At 38.2% G+C, this 21,609-nt stretch overlaps 1 protein-coding gene across 4 annotated transcripts in view; it reads left to right on the forward strand.

The window, feature by feature from the left end:
• The window catches only part of TENM2 (teneurin transmembrane protein 2), a 692,618-nt gene that overhangs the window by 598,723 nt on the left and 72,286 nt on the right, over positions 1–21,609 (forward strand). For 3 of the 4 annotated variants that reach the window (XM_068959700.1, XM_068959703.1, XM_068959702.1), the window contains 3 exons: positions 2,811–3,005; positions 8,396–8,596; positions 10,157–10,369. In XM_068959700.1, the coding sequence (XP_068815801.1) occupies positions 2,811–3,005; positions 8,396–8,596; positions 10,157–10,369 (609 nt within the window). The remainder of the gene's footprint in view (positions 1–2,810; positions 3,006–8,395; positions 8,597–10,156; positions 10,370–21,609) is intronic. The other variant, XM_068959701.1, reaches the window with a different exon arrangement.

Below are 21,609 nucleotides of genomic sequence, written 5' to 3' on the forward strand. Positions count from 1 at the left end.
CCTGGAACGTTTTCTTTCCACGCCTAGCAGCTTTATCCCAGCATGGTGAATGCCATGTGGAGGTTGATGGGCAAAAGCAAGCTCTGTGCTGGTATGTGAATGTCTTCTACTGTCCTGGTGCAGTTGGAGGAGCCAACTTGAGCAGCCATTCCAGTAAATATTGAGTCTCTGCAATGGCTTGGAAGCAGGGAGAGAATGTGGGTCTGAAAGCATTGTATCCTTCCGAGGTGGACTCGAACAATGGGGCTGCAAGCTTAACCACCACATACAGGAGCTGAGAGGTGCCTAGTTCCAGAGACAGATGTTTATGTATTAAGATGAGGCCTGGGAAAAGGAACAGTGTCTCTGCAACATGTGTTGAAGGTGGAATTGAAAAATTTGGCACTCCTCGTGATAGTCTCAGAGCTTCAAGACAAGCTGTCTTCTGATCCCTCGTATCCAGATCTGCTACACTATGGCATATAAAGAGGGGAGGACTGACACGACTCTCCTGTTTACAGTGATTTGGGAAAATAAGTCAACATCAGCCCAACCAAGGGTTTTAAATTAGCCTGCAGTGAAATTGAGAGTTATGGACGAAGGAGTTGTTTGTCTCTCTGGGTCTTTTTACTTGAGAAGTGAAAGTGGTCCTAGTTTGATCCCCTTCTTTATGGCGCACCTAAATGACTTGCTGTAGTTAGCAGTTAGCATATCAGGGCCGTGAAAAGCAGTGTGTACTGAGGAAGTGAGACAGGCAAACTCCGTGGTGTGATGCATGGAGATAGAGGGAATAGTTTAGTCATGAGGTATCCAAGATGCTCCTAGTTCAGTGTATTGTATATCATAGAAGTGTGTTCCACAATGACCTGCAAAAATGTGTAGAACAGGCTGACCTAGAGTGCAGTATGGGCATACTGGATGTGTGCCTGCGTTGTAATTCAAGCCAGCTGGTTCAGTAAGCTTAATTCTGAAATTAACTGCAAGTACCAAAAGTAGTAGGAGTTCAGCATAAACTTGTTCATAGAACTCAGTAAAGCACTTGCGAGTATATGTCACATTTGAAATTGAGAAGTTGCTGATGGAAATTATGTTATATGCAGATTTGGAATGAGGAAGAAAAAGATTAAATAAGAATTGAAGAACTAATAGTAAGAGAGAGCACCAGGAAAGAAGCAACTATTACTGCCAAAGGACTGACAGTATGGCCCTAAGAGAAAGGAGAGTTAGCAGAAAAAAAAAAAAAAAAAAGAATCTCAGTATACTGGTTTTGCTATTATTCCGTTGTACAAAGACCTAGGATAAAAAGGATTTTGTAAGTAACATATGTCCCATCAGTTTGTAGTCTGAATTGAAATAATTCTCAGCACTCCAAATTGTAGCTAGTATTTCAGGTTACAAATCTGAATACATATTTTTCTAATGACATTTTTTGCATTTGAAGTAAGAAAATTCTTGAAAAATCAGTCCCGAAATGTGTTTTTGCAGCAGGTCAGTGGGACAGCTAAGATAAATAGGGGCTGCAGGGACTGTGTCTCGAGAGTGCAGTGGAGAAGTTGTGCAATTGGACAATTACACGTTTCTTTTTAGTAAATCAATTACTTTGGTTCTTTGTGATCATTCAGGTTAAAGGGACAGTAAAAGCAAGAGGACAATAGGACCTTTTAATGATTAATAGTAGCTTTTGAGTGTATTTTTGGCTCTGTAAAACTAGCCATTAGTTTCTAATTACTTTGAAGGGTGAAAAGACAGGGAGATACTTCTTTGTCTTTATCAATAAACGCCATCAGAGAGAAGAGCACAGCTCTTCTCAGCAATTCGCCTCGTCACTACCATTTTCTGTTACTCCTTTGTTTTTGGGGGTTTTTTCCCGTTTTTCTGGCTAGCGACCACACATACTTTGGCAGGCATGTAAGTTCGCAGATTGCTATAGTCCTATGGGAGACTTGGGCATATAGGGGTTTCAGTATGCCTTAGCGTGATATTTGTGTAACTGCCTTTAATAAACAACTTGTTTCTTTCCATTGCCATGTGTACGTACAACATCTGATATCTGGCATCCAGGACCTACTGACTACCTTTATTATTCATAAGCTTCACTGTGTTTGTATCAATTAATTTTGAATATTTGCTCAAACACATCATATCCCGTTGCAGTAGAAGAAGGAGGAGTAAGAATTAGTGGTGCTTTCTTGCCCTTACACAGAGAGTAAAAGCATTCGCTCTAAGGAAAGTAGGTTCAGGAAACTAAGCAGGGAAACTAAGGAAACTTAAGATTCAGCAGGGATGCTGGTGGCAAGGTACGTTTGTTGTACATGAAAGCTTGCGTTATCCCTGTGTTCAAGATCCTTATACTCAAGAAACAAGCTAAAAGAGCTGAAAAAAGTGCGGGCACGGCATTGAAAGATGTTGTGGGAGGAGGATATGGTATAATAATATCTTCTAGGGATTGAAAGTTTCTATTCTGCTGTCTGTGCAAATTAAATGTTACCTAGTGGAACAAAGCAGAGTGATGTGAGAATCAAGTCCATTCACATTGCCTTATTAGTCATCCCAGACATCTGCATAGTTCTGAATATTATGTCATCAGCAGCTGTATAGAATAGCGGCCATGTTCTTAGAATGCCCCAAACCTGTGTGCTTTATCAAATAGAAATTAAATGATTTATTTGGGAAATCAAGAGCTGAACTAGTACATATGGCCTTAGACTTTTTTCCAGTAAATTAACATATTGAAATGTATGTATAAGTAGTCGGTAGTAGATTTTTAGAGCACTTTTACATGAGTACGTATGTGACCCTGTACGCTGTTTTTCTTTCATTCAATTTTCCAGCTGCCTGCCCGGTACTGTGCAGTGGCAATGGCCAGTACTCTAAAGGAACCTGCTTGTGCTACAGCGGCTGGAAAGGACCAGAGTGCGATGTACCTGTCAGCCAGTGTATCGATCCCTCGTGTGGAGGTCATGGTTCCTGCATCGAAGGGAACTGTGTCTGTTCTGTTGGCTACAAAGGAGAAAACTGTGAAGAAGGTAGTACGACAGTGCATTTTCTTTTTACGCTGTGAATTTGTTTTCTGGGTTTTGGAGCTATTCGGTGGGTAGAAAAAAGTACAGAGTTAAATTACAAAGGTAAAACTGCTGTGGCAGATTGCAATGGAGGGGATGTAAGCATACGGTCCATTGCAGTTTTACTGATCTCTAAAAGTTTAAACTTAACGTCTGATCTTCCATATACTTTGTTTAGCAGTAGTAAGAATGTCTGCCACGAGTATATCTGAATAATTCTTTGGCCAAAGAGTGAAGATAATTTTTGTTATAGATTATGTTTATTGAACAACTTAGAAGTGACATGCAGAAAAATGAGTAACGTTAGAGAAAATTGTGTAACTGCAACTCCACACAAAGCAAACTTATCAGTCACTGTTAAGACAGAAGCTGATGAGACAAATTTGAAAGACTTAGATGTCCGTGTTACTTAGACACTTCCTGTAGGGCCAATTATTCCCCTTAGATGCAATCACGTGGGATCAGAGAAAGGTTGATGGCACACATAAATGACAACTGTCTTTTAAATGCCAAAAAAAAACCCCTCAGGTTGAAAGTATCCAATTCTTTGTGTATGCAAAACCAAGCAGATTTAACAAAATAACCTGTGCAAAATTTGGTCATAGATTGAGCTTGATAATGGTTTTATTCACAGTGTTTTCTGTTAGAACACACAACAACATACATTGAACTGCTTTCCTTTTTAAAATGTGTTAGTTCGAATTTAAAAGGGGATTTAACTCTCTAGAGAATTGCTAGATTGACAGTTTCTGCACGCCTCGGCACATCCTCAGAGCAATAACAGTTCAGACTGCTTTATGATGACATTCCAGTGTTTATTAATCCTCTGAAGGGAGGAGCAACTTGGGGACTAAGGTGACAGGACTGGAGCTGCCTGGTTTTAGAGCTAAAGAGTCTCTAGGAAGTGTTCTGACTGTGATGCAGAGCTGTCCAGCGGGTGTATATCGATCTATCTTGTCGTACAGAAAACAGCAGTTTCTCCCATCAGGAAAAAAGAAGAAAACTAAGGGATTACTGTTTGGGCATGGGGTCATACCCTTTAGGACTCTGTCTTGCATTAGTCTGAGTGAACTTCTTTCACTGAAAGCAAAAATAAGCTCAGGTCCTCACTAGTGAGACTGCCAATACTGGACTAAGTGCAGCCATCTGTTCAGTTCACTCCTGTCGTCTCCTTCCAGGAATGCTTCACCCCACACTGGGATCATTAAAGCTCTAATCCAAAATTTACTGAAGTTATTAGAGTTTTTCCATTGTTTTTAATGGGCTACAGTTTAAGCCATATCAGGTAAATTGTGTAATGCCCTTCTCAGCTCTTAGAGTTGGTAGTTCTCAGCTCACCCTGAGTGTATGTTTACAGGGAATGCTCAAGAAGTACCTGAAATGCCCTGCTATATGTAGCATTCTTATGGAAGTCCAAGACTAGAGAAGTTATGTAAATTCCATTTGGTTCTTTGTTATGGTATAAATGTTAGTATTACTAGAGAGAATTTGATAATTGGCTTTCTTTCATTTAATTCTGTTGATCTTCCCTTGTAAGCAGTTCCTTCCCTTCCTCGATTATAATTTCCAGATACTTGCATGGAATTCTCTCTCCCTTACCTTCAGTTGTCTAGAATGCACGCGCTGTATCTGGGCTAGACATCATGACTCCCCTTACACTCCTGTAAGAGAAATAGGCTCTTGCAGTGCTTAATTCAGCTCGTCCTAAGGTGACTGTTCAAAGTGGTTGAAACAAATACACCACCAACTCCGGATAAGTATATAGAACAAGCTAGCAGGTATCTTTCTTTTTGCTGAGGCGTTAACGTTAACACCACTGAAAGTTGGAAACACTACAAAACGTTGGAAGTCAGCAACAGAGGAGGAGGAGGGGGAAGTGAATTAATATGTGAGGGGAAAGAGTATAGATTATTTAATCACCAGTGCTTGAAAGGATAAGGTTTTTAAAAGATAAATGGATTACAAAGGCAGGCAGTATTAACTTCAGACTTGGAAAGGGCCAGTAACGTGACAGGAAAGGTTAGCATAACCTTTGGCATACAACATTTGGCAATAAATAAAGAAATAAATAAATAGAAACCATGCCATTGCTACTCAAAAATTCGATTCCTTCTGTAAATATTTTTCACGTTAATTCAAGAGCTACTGGAAAAAGAAAGGGCGCAATACAAATTGGTATCTCTTCAGTTGCAAATTCTCGTCTTATCTTATTTAAACTTCATGCATGAATTAATGGTAGAATGATACAAATAAATATTTCTGTATTTATATTAAAGTATGAAATCTCTATTGATTTGCACTGCCAAAAAGAATGGCTAAGGTTGATTCATGCACCGTTTTTCAACAAGGGTATTGAATTAGAATGAGCGGATCAGCATTTTTTTCTTCCAGTTAGCTTTTTGTTTCTGGTATTCAATACAGTCATATTGTTCAAACAATTTACCCGAAATGAAAGCGGCACCAAAATCGATATTCGTGATGCACAATTTTTGCAGCATAAACACTGTTGTTCTATTAACAAATTTGCACACAAAATGAAGTGGCATGTTTGTCAGGTTTCATTCAATCTGGTTTGGGGGCAGACACGTGAAATTGACAAATTAGGTTAAGTTAACAGTGTTTTTCTTGTCAGTTTCATGGTCGAGTCATTTTTCAATGACGTTTAACTTCGTAAGTGTAATTCATAGCTCTTTGGGGGTTTATAGTACATACTGCTCAGAAAACTCCTTGACCTCCTTTTTTGTCCTTAGGGATATAAATTGCTTTCAGTACCCTTTTTGTCAAATCTACAGAGAGCCCAATACTAAATGAGTTCTAATGATCTGAGCTGCCAAGGGGCCGTGAGTTCTAAGTCTAACATACTTACTTGCTAAGACACGTTGTCCTTTGTTTAAACACACCACAGAAGCTCCATTTATAAATCCTTATTAAATACCATTGTAAACCCTTCTAAAGACTTGGGGCCAGAACCTTTGCAGCATAAGTCAGTGAAGTCCTACTGCAGGTAATCGAGTTATGCTAATTTTAGCAGCTGAGGATCTGGCCCAAGATGATAACCTTAAGAGCATGTATTAAAATGGAACAAGATTTGAGTTCAAAGTACGAACGCTCTTCCATCTAAAGTTTGAAAGCTATTACTTAACCGTATGGTAAGAACGAAAAAGCTGTAAAGTATATTTGTCTAGAACAACAGACAAAAGGGGTTAGTTTGAATTATTTTATAAAACAGCAGAGAGTAGGGGCTTGGGGGAGTTGAAAGGCTTATTCTATAGTAATAAACCTCAGCTGCGTGAATGCTGTAATTCCGGGTAGAGGACAGATAGTTAATTTCTGTGGAAGAGGGGTATGTTTTTCACTTGTTCCACGTTGCTTTGGTTGGTACTTCCATTTTATAAGGAAGGTGGTAGATTCCTGAAATGTACAGTACATCAGGACTCATCAATATTTCCTGAAGTTAGTTGTTCTGCAACATACAACACAAAGTAATACCCCTATTACCCATTTAAATTTCCCGTTAAAATATCAGCATCTAAAAAAATACGGTAGACAGAATTTAGGGGAGAAAAGTAACCTTCGTTGTAAAAGTGAATTGACCTAAATCTTGCTTTGCGTTCTTTAAAATTTTTAAGTTAGTGATGACTTTTTTTTTAATTGAATCAGATTATTTTATCACATTTCTCTGTCTACGAGGTTAAATAGAAAGAGCATGGAAGACATATTCTAAATTTTGGACAGTTTTTAATCTTGTTAAGCACCAAAAAGTACTGAGAGTATGGGACAGGAGTCCTAGATAATTTTAGAATAATTTATAAATTTATCAAATCCTATCTGAGCTGAACCACAAAGCAATCTTGGCTTCCCTATAAATACTAAATTACATTATCATATTTTCAAGCCCAATTAACTGAACAGTAAATCATTTGAAAAAAAAATACATAGCCAGTGCTATCATTACAATCGAAATCTTGTAAAAAAATTTTTATATTAATTTATTCCTACGCTATTGTAATCTGAATTAAAATCAAAACTATTTTGATAACTCCTGTTACTGCACCTCTAAATGTGCTTGCTTCAATCCTCTGAGATGTACCTAATCCATACACGCATTTTGAATGTTCTGTAAGTTCGTAAAATAATTTGACGAGACTTTATGTTTATAGAAGAGTTGAGATTTGAAAGATCAAGTATTGTTCACATGAGGTAGAGTGAAAATGCCTGCGCCTTAATTTAGAAGGATCAATGTGGAAAAGATGAGAGATAAATCACTTTCATTCTAAACTCAGATCTTGCTTGAGCCGCAAGAGTGAACGCCAATCATTCTTAGTTCTTCAGTTGTGAACTAATATCATGAAATGAATTCATTTTATTTAGGACTTGAGTTTGACCTTGACCCTCAGTTCTACAGCAAGAGGCAGTTAGGCAGATTGTAAAGCCTCTATGTAGGTATTTGCAGTAAGGCATAGCACACTTACACAAATTCATGATATAAGATAAAAATCTTGAAAACCATAAAGTTGCTGATAGAGTTTATTTGAAGGACACCTTGTAACATTCCTTTATCAGGATCAAAATGGCAACTGAAATCTCATGGATGTTTTTTCTGTCATAATTATTTTCACTTTCTTTTTCTGTTCTTTTTTCTGGATTGAAAAAAGATGAGATCCATATCTGTATCTACTTCAAATTTCTGAAAATGGAATTATCTGCTTGTTAGAACATGGGTTTAAGTACCTAAGACTCTTCAGTTTCACAGCTCAGCTAATAACGGACTATGAATAAAATGTTCGGAAGTGCCTGAATAATTTAGGAGTCTAAATGAAGCTGAAAGCCACTGATATTTTGACTTTTAGGTACTTAAAGTGGATATAATAATACTCACTATTCTCAGAGTGCTTGGCATTTTAATGGTAATAATAGCAGTATTGACAAAGATATTGAAAAGAAAAATATTCTAAAAAAGTGCAATTACTTTGGGGGGGTTATATTTTATTATTAATTATAGTGTTTGAGTCATTGGAACTTCAGTGTATTTCAGAAGAAATATCTCCAAATTAAGACTTAGCTGTGTTATATTTAATTTTTATTTTTAAGCCCTTGTACTTCCTCATTACAGAATTCCTGCAGTAAGCTTTCGTTTTTCTGTCACACCCTGTTTTATTTGGAACTAAAGCAAAATGTAACTCTCCCATTCACAGAGCGAATGTTTTTGAGACTTGAAGAAAAAAAAACACAGTAATTTGCCTTATTTCATCCTGGTCGAATAAATTTTGCAGAACACATGGCTACATGTTTTCCAAACATCACATTGTGTGACCTGACCTTTCTCTACGTTGTTTTCGGTTTTTTTCATTTAGTTGATTGCTTAGATCCAACATGCTCCAACCACGGCGTCTGTGTGAACGGAGAATGTCTCTGCAGCCCAGGCTGGGGTGGAATCAATTGTGAGCTTCCCAGAGCCCAGTGCCCAGACCAGTGTAGTGGGCACGGTACCTACCTCTCTGACACAGGTCTTTGCAGCTGCGATCCCAACTGGATGGGTCCTGACTGCTCCGTTGGTAAGAAAAATATTTCTTCCTGATTTTGCAGTTATGTCCCTATTTTGTTAAACTGTTAGCATCAGTAGCAAATTTGAAATGCGGATAATCTTAAAAAATTGTCTTTGCAACATTTGAAGACGATTGGTCCTGTTTTGCCTTATGGTGGGAAGAAGTGTGTACATGTATGTATAAGCTACTAAATTTTTGACATTCTTAATTTGGAACTGATGGGTGGGGGGGAGGGTTAAGAGTCTGTATTTCATTCTGAGACTGACACTCTTGAGGACTGCAGAAGTTACTTAACTGCTTCATATCTGTTTCCCAACTTTAAATGAAAACTTCCAAAGTAATAATCTGTAAATATGTTTACAACGTTTGAGGAATGGAAAACAGTACAATTAAGTAAGTATATTTTTTTGGTTTTCCTTTATTGCACATCAAAATGCTATTCATTTGAGAAAAACTTCACAAAACAGAAAAATAGCTTTGCAAAAATAGGGTATTTTTCCCTCTTCAGTTGTTCATAGGAATTTAAGCAATTATTTTTAGGGCAAGAGACATACTGAAAAGCAGACGCAGAAACGTAAGCTTTGAAGTTCATCCGCTCCAATGCTACAGTTGAGTGAATGTTCATTAATCTTGATTATTCTAACAGAAAGCTAAGGTGAAATACACAGTTTGGACAAGACAACAAATGTTCTATTTGGGAGAAAAATTACTGGGAATTTTGCACTTATATTGTAAGCTGAATCTTGAGCTGGAACTGCCCTGGAGTTCCGTGGATGGTGGCATAAGCAAGTCTCTAAAACTAATATTTACAGTTTTCACACTTATTCATTATTTCTTAAGATTATTCTGTTGACCCAGAATACTCCACCAGTCAAATGAATATGGGAATGTGTTCTTTCTGCTTCATGCATCAGCAGCAGCCAGAGAAATTAATGAGTGAGAGTTTAACTTTCAATTTCATTGATGGTGCATGAGGTGAAAGACCCGTCTGCTTACTCTTCTATATCTTCAGCGGGCAGAGAGCAGTAAAAGCATTTCAGACACTGAATAACTGATTGTAGCAGCAATAGGTTTCCACAAACTCTCCCCTGCAAGTGGCTTTTCCAGTCACTCGTAGAGCGTAAGTGACCTCGAATTGTCACCATTCTCTGCTGAGTGAGTTTTGGGAGAGTTTCAGCCTTGTTCTTACCAAACAAATGGCCAAATCAAAATCACCACAGGTTCAGGTGTGAGTAAAGCAGGACTAAAGGCTCCCTCTCTGCAATGCTGACAGATGTTGAGGATGCTGCTTGTGAATTTTTTGTATCTATCTGGACAGAGGACGCTGCTTTACAACTGGCTGTCCAGCATATGTTAGCAGATTTTTAATGGCTGTTTTAATGACCGTTTTGTTTCTTAACAAAACGTTAAATGCTGGTTTTGATCAGAATATGAGCATGCCAGCTTTTGACAGCCTATAGTTTTCAGTAACAGAGTTCTGCTCTGCTCTTCGCTATAGGACAGGCTGCTACTTCTGCCCCATCGCCACTGCCTACGCTAGCTGTAATTCTTATTCCTTTTTCCTCCTAGAAGTGTGTTCTGTAGACTGTGGCACTCACGGGGTGTGCATTGGCGGAGCATGTCGCTGTGAAGAAGGCTGGACAGGAGTGGCATGTGACCAGCGTGTGTGCCATCCCCGCTGCACGGAGCACGGAACTTGTAAAGATGGGAAATGTGAATGCAGAGAGGGCTGGAATGGGGAGCACTGCACCATTGGTAGGCAAACGACAGGCACCGAAACAGGCACATATTGCTTTCTTTTCATAAATCGTAGAAACATAGTAACTGTTGTGTACTGTAATAGGCTGTTCCTTTAAGGACCCTAGTGCTTTCAGGCATTGTCTCTGCCTCTCAAAAAGCGTAGGGTAGAACGCAGAGGAGCTCTGGGAGTCCCTTAAACTCGGTACCAAAGTGATTTTGAGGGGGAAAAAAATCCACAGCAAATGAACATTAGCAAGTAAAGATGTAACAAACGGTCCATCGAGGTATCAGCTGAGCCGAGCTTGTCAAACTTAACTAAACATTCCTTTGAGTGAATGGCATCTTTTTTAATTTCCTGGTCTGATGCATCAGTGCTTTGCTGCTATTATACATCACACCCGAAACACATCACCACCATCACCACACAGAGCAGGGGTCAAGTTACGGAGAAGTAAGTGTTCCTGTTGTTACAGAAATAGCTCCCTAGCATTTTCCTGTGTTGTGCTGTGACAGTGGGCATGGTGTTTGCATATAGACAATCACAGCATGGGAGGGCCTTGTCAGTACTGCAGCATGCTGCTGTACCCTTTCCTAATAGCGTGCTGCTCAGTACAGCATTGGCATCATGCAGAGTGCCGTGACTAACACGATTGCATCTCAGCTGTGATGTGTCAGCCTGGGAAGTTCAAAAAGGTTATACTTGCACAAAGTAATGATGTTCCATCCTCTCAATTACAGTGCTTGAAAATTTATTTTGGAGAGGAATTAATTGTTCCTGAATGAAGTTCTTTATTTTGTCTCTACAAGAAGTCAGGTAGCGTATTTTGACTGTCTTGTAAAGTTACAGAAAACAAAAGGGGAAAAAAAAAAACTGTTTTCCCCGTGCTTTAGTCTAAGTGGGAATTTCTAAGCAGGCATGTCTCTTCTGAGAAGCCTGAGGAAAATCATCCAGAACAAGAATATTCAATTGCAAAGTGAGACAATACGAGTTTCAGGCAAATGCACGTTTCTCTGAAGAATTCTGGAGGGCTGTGAGGGATACCTTAAAAGAAACCCCCTGACTCCAAACCCTAGCTCATATTGTTTTAATTATCCTGAAGTAGTAAATTAAACAAAGAAAAGGCAGTAGGTGAATTGAGTTTTTCATGGCAATCAGGGACCCTAATGGGACAGTCCTATTACGAGTGAATTGTTATTTCTTTAATTAAAGGTATGGTGAGATTTTGGCATTGCTCAAGCTGTTTTTCATTTTCATTCCCCTCTGATTTTTCCTTGGATATACAAACCTTTTCAGATACATGTATGAGTTGGAAACTAAAAGTATATACCCTTACTAAAAAAAAAAAAAAAAGAACATATTTTTAGGGCATATCCTTTGATGTTGTGGTGCTGCATGCTTCCAACGTAGTGTGCTAATATGCTTTAAATCAAAGCTCTTGTGATTGAACACTTTGTCAGCAGTGTAGATGCACAGTGTTTTTTCACTCTTGCTTTCTGACTTCCATCATATCAACACATCTCTGCTAGATTAATCCAGGCATTTTGTTTTAATATTAAGTACTTCTCTTGACAAAGTACATATTTACAAAATGCCTAGTAAAATGCCTAAATAAACTTTTTGCATTAAATTGTGCAGTAATTGCTTATTTTGAAAGATGCTGCTTTGCACAAAATTTGTTTTACTTTATAAACTTTTAGAAATATGCCTATGTTTAGAGAAAATCAGTATGTTTAAAGTCTTCATTACTGTGCACACAAAAAGATGCCCTGTACTGGTTCTTTAAGTGAATTCTGAAAATTACAAGCTGGACTGGTGAGCTCTGAAGTGAGAATGTTAGTCTGATTTTCAGAGTTGTAAAATAAATGCTTTCCCAATTATTAATGTACATAATCAATTCTTCTATTGAGAGAAAGGGTGATAGTCCTGAAACAGATAAAATATGTCTAAGCTTTTTTTTTTTTTTTTCCTTCGGGGGGGGGGGGGGGGGCATATCTGTATTAGAAAGATTTCTTTGAACTTTTATATGTGTCTTCCTGAGATGAAACTAGGGCAAAAAATTTAGCTCTGCCTTTCTAATTAGAACCTACGTTTGAATTTGAGCAATCATAAATTGCATGTTGTATGTAGACAAATAGATGCTTATTCTTGCAACTGGGCAGTGTTAATAAGACATTTCGTGCATTCGTATCGTCAGACCTGATTGTGAGGTCATTTACAGAAGCGTAAAAAGTGATACCAAAAATGGGATTCAGTTCAGAGGGAGCTCTCAGCTTGGTCCCGTTGTTCTGGTTTTAACACAGGGGCTGATGTTTCGTGGGGCTGGGAGGGAGAGAAAGTTTGGGAGAGAAGGACAAAACCAACTTTCATCCATGTTTGTATAAAAAATGCTAAAAGTTACCACAAAAATTTGCTCTTAACAAACAGATGGGTACTTCGGAGCAAGGATGAGTTGCTCAAGGTATTTTAATTACTAGTTTGGAAAATGAAGGTGTATTGAAATTTTGCGGAAACTCATTTTAGCTTTGTGCATTTTCTTTATGGTTTAGCTTTCAGATTAAAGTTCAGCAGACCGTTTAATGTCAGAATTACTTGCTGAGAAGTGTCCACCTAAAATAATGCATGAATGCAGATCCGGTGTACCCAAACCTTGATCTTTTTTTTAATTCTTTTTTATCCAAAGCCTATGTCTTAGTCCTGTTTGGAAGGTACCTGACAAACTGCACAGTCTGTTTCTCCTAAGACAGAGCCAGGCCAGACCAGAGGAAAATAGTATGTGAGCAGAGGTTCAACCTCCCTCATTCCTGTGCAGAGTTTGAGGTTTTGAGGAACCTATATTATGTATTCAGGAACAATGAATGGCCAGGCTTACCCCACAGTACGTTTCAGAATTTCTCCATGTGGACTTCAAACAGAAAAATGGGAAACCCGTAGGAGTTTGTTTACTCTGAATATCCATTTATTGCTAGACCTAGTCTAAAATTTCTTGAAGTGGGTAGAAAAGCTTGCTTTGATTCCAGTGATTTCAGTCTACGCCCACTTAAGACAAATCAATCCATTTTTGGAGGAAACACAGGTTTTTATGTAAACCAAAATAAATTTTCTTTTCTGCATGTTTCTTTACCAGCTGCATGTGCTATATTTGTGTGACAGTGGAAGAGCATTCATGATAGCAACCTGAAGGTATTCCGAGTTCATTTGGGATATTTTATTCTGTTTAATATAAAATTATTACTCTGTAGACAGTTGACTACTCTTTGGCGTTTCAGTGCTGAGTATCTTAGCTCACATCCCCTCTGGCAAAGTTCAGCTGAAGTGCTGTTTCTCTCTCTATTACCTGCATTATAGGAAAAACACTCTGCAAAGTCTCCAAGAACACTACTATTAGTCCCCTGTTAACATGCGGTTTGTCCAAAGTAGCTTTTACCTATGTGCAGCAATACAATTATGTATAAAAGTCAATGAACACAAATTCCACATTGTGCAGATTTTGATAAATCTGTGGCTATCCAAATAATATAAAAATGAAAGGATCTGTGTCCAGTCATACTTAAATGCTGTACATAGCAAAGCCGAACTCTATACCAGATACTACATTTTGCTTTGCTACTTTGGGTAAGAAGAAAAATTGCTTACTGGAGTGATGATGAAAAAAATAAATCTTTTCCTTGTGCAAAAATAGATCTGTCAGGATATGTTTATTAAGTGATTACTATTCAGTGATTGCAATTATGGAGGAAGTTACAACTAAATAATAGAGGGTAATCTAGATGAAGAAAAAATATTGGAAAACCAATAACAAAGCAATAGACTAAGATATAGCAGTTGCTAAATCTTAAACCAGTCTCATGCCAGAATTCTAAGATGGAGGATTTATTTTTTCCTTGAAACATCTGAATATTTTAGTGTTGTTAATGAATGCTGTTCTAAAACAGAGCAGTTACGTTCACTGAAAGTAATGTTTAGATAGTGAGAACTGTGTTCTCCATATGAACTGTCAGAATTGCAGAGTAAGGACAGTATGACATATAGAGAGATCTTAAGAAACAGTCAAAATACCATTTTAGAAGTGTAATTCCATCTGTAATTCATGTCCCTAAAGCATGAAATACAACTATTTTGTCAAGTCACTGGCAAAATCTCACTGTGAGACAGGTGAAACCAGGGTTTAATGCTACATATTTGTGAAATTAAAGATAAAAATTAAAAGGACTGCACACATACTGTGTCTTACAAGGTGAGCTCTCTCACAAGGAGACAATATATGGGGTTTTTCTTAGTGGCAGCCTGTCATCTTCCTGAAGCCTTGCTCTTATCTGCTCTCTTCCTACGTTAGATGTAGGTGAAGTATTCTTCCTTTCAGGCAGAAAGTGGTGAAAGGTTGTAGTCGGGGAATTTGATAATATAGGTACTGTGTTACGGATTAAGATCAAGACAAGTCTTATCTTTTCTGTTTCTTTTTTTTATTTTTAATGCAAATGAGCTGTGCCCCCTCTGACAGCCATAGAAGCTGAGCTTTCAGATATCTACCGACTAGGCAAAGCCCAAAGAGTGGTAATGTGTGCATTGCTACAGGACTGTACTTACTTGCCTGGATGCTGTTTTTCAGAATGTAACTGCAGCGGTGGGAGGGTCTGCCCCTCTCTTCCCACCGCTGAGTCCTTGGCCTCGGGACTGAGAATGGCAAGCGGTAGGGCATGTTCCCTAGAAAGCAAGGGATTCACAGATCTGTCCTTAGTCCAGTACCTTCTATTCAATATTCACATGAACAAGTAGGGCCTTGAATAAAAAAGAAAGATTTGAAGGAACTGGGATCCCTTAATCCACGCAAAGGCAGACTTGTGGGAAATAGTCTGAAAGTCTTGAGATGCATAAAAACCTGCAGGAAAAAGGAAGAGAGTACTCTTTGTGTCTGGGTTGATTACAAGTGAGACGTTTGGGTTTAAGTGATAGTTTGGCAGATTTGGGTTAGGTAGTAGAAAAAATTGTAACACTAAGTGATGAACTGGAGCAGGTTGTCTAGGCAAGTTGTGGAATCATCATCAGTGGAGCTTTTAACAACAATTGAAATATATGTCTATGCAGACTAGCATAGAAATAATTGATCTTGCCGTGGGGCAGAAAGCAGACTTGATAATCATCACACAAGATAAGGTCTCTTCCGGGTTGATTGTTAATGATACTGTGAACTTGTCCCTTGGAGTGTAAAAGGAATCATTCCTTCTAAGTAAGTTATTTTATAATGGCCTGTGTTATGATTTGTTCTGTCATCCCTTTAAGAATCTGACTGCACTCTTGAAAGTGGAATGGATCATTTATCTAACGGAGAAGGCTGGGTATTCTGTATTTGTAGTACATACAGTTACTTGTTAATGAATATACTGGATCACTCTGAAATACCCAAACAAAGAGCAAATATTACGCCATGTAGGTAAAGCTTAAAATCCCCTCCCTTTGAAGTTCCAGGACTTTCCTAACTGAGCACTAGATAGATAGTTTACACTTCCGTTTTCACTAAACAACATTTTTCCCAAGTGTTTTGGCATAAGCATGCCGTTTCTAGCTTTTAGGCATGTTTACATTTTTTCTAGACAGGAAGGAACGCCACACGTCAAGTATGAAGAGCTAGATTTTTCCATTACCATGAAGTCAGTAATCAACAGAAACGCTCATACTGCAGTGTTGTGTTATCTTTGGGCACAGCAGGATATTTTTGTCCCACAATAATGCTCTTTGTGTCAAAGATTTTTTTTCTTCTGCTGATTTTTCTTGTAATTACAACAGTAATGATTCGAAGATGAGGCAATTTTCAGGAGAGATGGAAAGTGTGTAGGAGGAGACAGAAGAAAGCCGTCGTATCTGACAAAGAGCAATTTAGAAAGAGTTAGATCTGTTAGACTTCTGCAATGCATTTCTAACTTAAAATTAATCTATAACAGTTTATACCTTACAAGCTATACAAAAATCTTTCTAGCAGAAACAACTGTTTCAGACTGCATGCTCTGTAGAGTGAGGAGCGCGTTTTTTCTTTTTCTTGGAAAAATAATAGCATATTTGAGCCATGACCGCTTTTCATTACTGATGATTAGAAACATTTCAGTAGTATGTATGATGACATGACCAAAAATTTTAGAAACATTGGCTGTTTCTGCATCTGCAAAATCAATTTCATCATTCTTTATACAGTCATCCTACTGTCTTTACACCTGGTAGCAGGTCTCTTGATATGCATGTCTGCGATGCAGTCGTTTAAGTATGTGGTGTCACACTTTCATTTGGAGTATCACAGAATGATTGCCCCCCCCCCACCCCGGCTTCTCTTGGCAAAGCAGAACAGTAGCAGATACTACATGAATTAATCTGAGAGATTCTCAACAATTCCTGTCATTTTCTGCATGTAATTTACATTTTAAATTCCATCATGCAAGTGGAGAGAGGCTCATGAAGTAGAAATTTCCCTTATAAAGTGGCATTTTGATGCTTCTTTGACCTGGGAAGGGTAATTTTGACATTGATGGTGCAATGGTATTTATTTATTTAATGTTACTGTTGTTATTAAATCTTTTTATATGCTTACACATGATAGTCATTCCTCTTTGATGAGGAAAAATCTTCATCAAAATAAGTTTAATGTTAATTAAACCGGAAAACTGAGCTGAAAGCTTAGTAGGGTTAGGAATGGGAGGAGCCAGGGTTGTGGGAGGTCCAGTTTTAGCCCAAACTAAGTATTAGAGACTTGGCATACAGTAAACTGTCCTGAAACTTTCTCCAAATTTCTGGTGGTTCAAATGTAAGCTAACATAACGTTGATTTCATCTTCTTGTAGGAATAAAGCTCTCTCTTACTATTCCAAACTAATTTCTTAGCTGTAGTTAGAGCTGATGTTCCTGATAAGTGGGAAATCAGAAATACAATCCAGTACTATATAAACCTGTAGCTGAGACTCCTGATAGGTAGAGAAGCACATGTGTTCACATATGTCATGTGATATCTTATTATATCATATAGCCAAAACCAAGGAATGGTACTAGTCAATTAGTTCTAGTTAGACTAGTTAGGTACTAGTCAGTGGCTATCCAGTCCAGCATCACCGTGCTTCAGTAAGGATGCAAGTACCCCGTAAATAAGCCGTTGGAAAGTTCTTGCTGGAAAGATGAAGCTTTTTGTCTTTTCCAATTACACTTGCGACTGGGATGCTTGTGATGGTTTGTGTAAATGTGTCATTTTTCCTCTCTCCTCCTGAACTCTGAATAAAATCTCTCGGCTGTAGTTCCCAGATTATAGGGAATGTGTCAATAGCTGCTCTTACTTCTGATCTCATGCTTCTAATTTGTAACTCTTCATTAGTTCCTATCCCAGTAACTAAAACATAATTTGCTACTTCTGTATTTCAGGCGTGAGTAAATTTTCAAAACAATTTCTGTTACACTAAGGTATCCAGAACGAACATATGCATCCTCCTACTTTACCATAGCTGAGTGCGATGTAATGTTCCATTCCAAATATATAATCTGCTGTCTAGAGATTTGTATACAGGGAGAACGTTTTGAGTTTCAGGGAGTTGAGAAACACAATTACTTCTCATTTGTAAATCTTAGAGGGCAGCTGGGGTTCTTTTTCGCTAAAAGGCAAGCTTATTTACTAGGAAGAATTTTCCTGTTTGCGTTCTTTGCTGAGGGCTCCCTGTAAATGATTGAGATATGTCACAGTGCAGTGTCAGACCGCTTGAGCAGCTTTTCTCTCTCTGTGTATAGGATATATGCAGATCATGACCTTATTTATTCCCTTTGCTAGCCCCAAAAAGTTAATGAGTGTATTTTCAGCAGAGCTTCCTGCATTTTTTTCTGGTACTTGAAAGATTCACCCAGCAGATACTGGTAAATGGTTTCCCAACTTAAAAATCACGTTTCTTCTTCTGCTTTTAGAGGGGCTCGTACATGAGTTATATTGATTTTCTGTCCAATTCTTGAACTCTTAAAAGACCAAAAAAAAATATATATATATATATAGCAGGGGGAGAGGGGTAATCAATCAAGCTGCTAATCTGACTTTCGAAAGGGCAAAGCTGATTTTGCTGTTCATAGGAGTATTCACAGCGCGAGGCAGCCTTCCCTTGTTCCAGAGATAATGTTTTCTCTGTTATTTCGTACCCTGTGGTGTCAAGAACAGCTTCAGCAAGTGAGTGAATTGCGTGGGATTGCTGGATACAAAATAGCAGAGACATCAAAGGCTTGCAAGGGGTCAGTGAGATCGATGTTACGGAGGTAGATTGGTAGTAAAAGATCTTGGCAAATACACATGTATATTTCATGTTAATAAATAAGTACTAAAGAGAACAATACCTGCCCATCGTTTTGAGAGCTACAATTAGTATTTTTTTCTAAGATATCTTTTCATTAATCCCTTGCATCCTTGCTTATACATCCTCACGAATTCTTGTATCTGTAATATCAGTTTGACATAATCTTTTATTCTTGAAGGTGCAGATAAGGCCAAATGTGTTTTGCCTGACTGTCACAAACTCTGCTCTAAAACAGAATAATAATTCAGACACGAGGCCTTACCTCTTCAGCTTTCTCGTGTATTTTTTCTCCGATTCCTATGTGGTATCAAATTAAGACTTACTTTGCTAAGAGATTGGATGGTTTTGAAATGCTCCACTTGGTATTTTCTTAGTTTAATAATGTATTAAAAATATTAGTGTCAGAAAGAAAAGGAAAAAAATGGTCTGTGTAGCATCTCTGAACTGTCAGTTCAGGATTTTGCCGTGTGATCTATTTAGGACTTGAGGTGGGGAAAAAATGAAACTATCGAAAGCTTTTTCTTTAAACTGTCAGTTATCTGTTGTGTAGAAACTACTCGCCGGGAATGAAATGCACACTGATGTTGAATACTGATGCATCCTTCTTGCACAGTGCTGTCCGTAAGACCCCTCACTTCTGCCGGGTGTTTTAAATCCTTAAGTCATGAGCGCGGGGACTTGTTCAGGATGCCAGTTATGGGGCAGGCTTTATCCTGACCCATTCTAATTGAACAAAGTTCTTACAAAATGTGTGTTACTCGCCTCTTTTCTCTTATCCTATGCCTCCGTCCCTATTCTGAGCTGCTCATCCAAATTGCAATCCAATTTGCTTGTTAGGATAACCTTACCTTCTGGAAAAACTTCCCACAGATAGTCCCAGTCTCTTTCATTTTAGATGAAGTTCTTCTACACATACCAACCGAAGCCAAGTATTCTCTTAGTTAGGAATCTTCGTGTAATGTAGTATTTCTGGAGTGCCTGAAGAAATTATGAGTATTAATTATGTAACTGAAATGTGATGGATACCTGAGCATTCTTGAGGGTGCTCAGCTCTCAGGTTATGCTTCTTGTTCATCTCTGTGTATCGAACGTGCAGACTACGGAAGTAATGGTGGGGTCGCGATCACCTGCTTTCTGGCTGCCATTAATATTGTAACTAAGTGTTTAGATTTCTGCAGTTTCCAGCACATACTTCTATAGTGTTTTCAGTGGTATAGTATTGATTCATATGTAACTTTCCATCTCATTGTGTGAATTACATTCATAACACATCCATGCAGGGTAGACGGAGGCAAAACAGTATCAGTGTCTTACTGTAGCAGCAGTTCACAGTCATATTACTAAAAGCCTAGGGAAAAATGGGACGTGAGAAATTAAGACTACTGTACTTGCCCCATTCTCTCTTCATTCAGTAACAGGTTTAGAGCAGAAAGGTTTCATGGTCCGGCTCCCTCCTTGAAGAACATCAAATATGAGAGCTGACCCTGAACACTGAGTACTAAACACTTGACTTGAATATTTCCATGCAAATAAATACATCTGTTAAACAGTTAAATGACTTTGATGCAAAAGTGGTTAACTTCTGCTTTCACAAAAACTTCAGCATCTGGTGGGTCTTAACATTATCCCTAATGACCATTTAGGCAGATGAGACATGGCTATCTGCTTATCCAAATCCAAACTTTCCTCCCTCTCATTCTAATACACTTAAAAGATTCCTTTACTTCCCCCCCCCCCCACTGCAATCTGCCAGCTCTATGGCCCATGACCTATGTCTAACATCTGGGATTCATTGCCTCTTCTTGTGCTATCTCACTGGTTATTGGGAGCCATGCAGTGAGTCCCAGATGTTCAAGTGTAAAACAGGTTTCGCGTTTGCTCAAACACAATTTGCATAATGGCACCTAAATCCTACTCATTTGTATTGTATCCATTATACATTGCCGGTAAAAGGCTGTGAGTTTCCTGCATTCTGTAAATAAGGAGCCATAATTTTGAAAAACTGTCAGTCAGTGTCAAGGTTTATAGCATTTTCCTAATCCCATTGTATTTTTAGTTTCCGTTCACAGTTTTTAACAGTCCAGTGCAGAGTAGGTCAGTCAACTCGGCATCAGTAGACGGTGGCATGCTTTTTATATGCTGTAAAGTAAGTTACCATGCAAAATAGCTGCAAGGAGCAGTGTAAGCCTTTCTTTCTAAATGTTCTTGGGTGATTAGGGTAGAGTTGAACTACAAGAGGTGATAGTTAATCTTTCATATAATTAAAACTGATCTACACTCTTAACATTTTAATATATTTTTACAGAAACCCATGTAACAGAAAGATGCATCTCTGCTGTGTTCATTCCAGTCAATTATAAAATTCCAGGTGTGATCTTTTAGGTAGAGGTTGAAAGAGTGAAGTTATTCACGAGTATGACAAGTAAGTAAGATTCATAATGAAACTAGACCACATACGTTTTAATTTGCTTTCAAGTAGTCACTCAGAGGATCGAACAACTAAGCTGAGAAATGGTGCTTCATGATGCAGTCCCTGTTCTGAAGGTTGAAAGGAAGAAACAGAAGCAATAATGGTTTTATTATTAAAGAAATAAATATAATAGTCCAATCATGAATTAAAATCTTTAATTAAAAATTGAAGCATTTTGTACTGAAAAACGTTACTAGATTGTGATTTTAGGCTAGAAGCAAAGCTAAGAGGACAATTAACGAAAAGACCAGATGAATAAAAAAGATCAATTTAGCAATAACATTTTTCCCTACAAAATGGTGATTTATTGATCATAAAAGTAGCACCATATCAAACACTGTGTTTTTCCAATTGGTAGGCGTCAAAAGTGATTGCTGGGCTGTGTGTGGAGTGAGTCCCTCGAGAGCAGCACTGATGTTATTTTTGTGAATTCCGTATGCACACACACAAAAAGCCTAAATGTCACAGATGATGCTGATTCTCCTAAAGCCAAAGAGACGTTAGTACAGATG

This window comes from Struthio camelus, chromosome 13 (assembly GCF_040807025.1).
Source record: "Struthio camelus isolate bStrCam1 chromosome 13, bStrCam1.hap1, whole genome shotgun sequence".
Classification (NCBI taxonomy): Eukaryota; Metazoa; Chordata; class Aves; order Struthioniformes; family Struthionidae; genus Struthio; species Struthio camelus.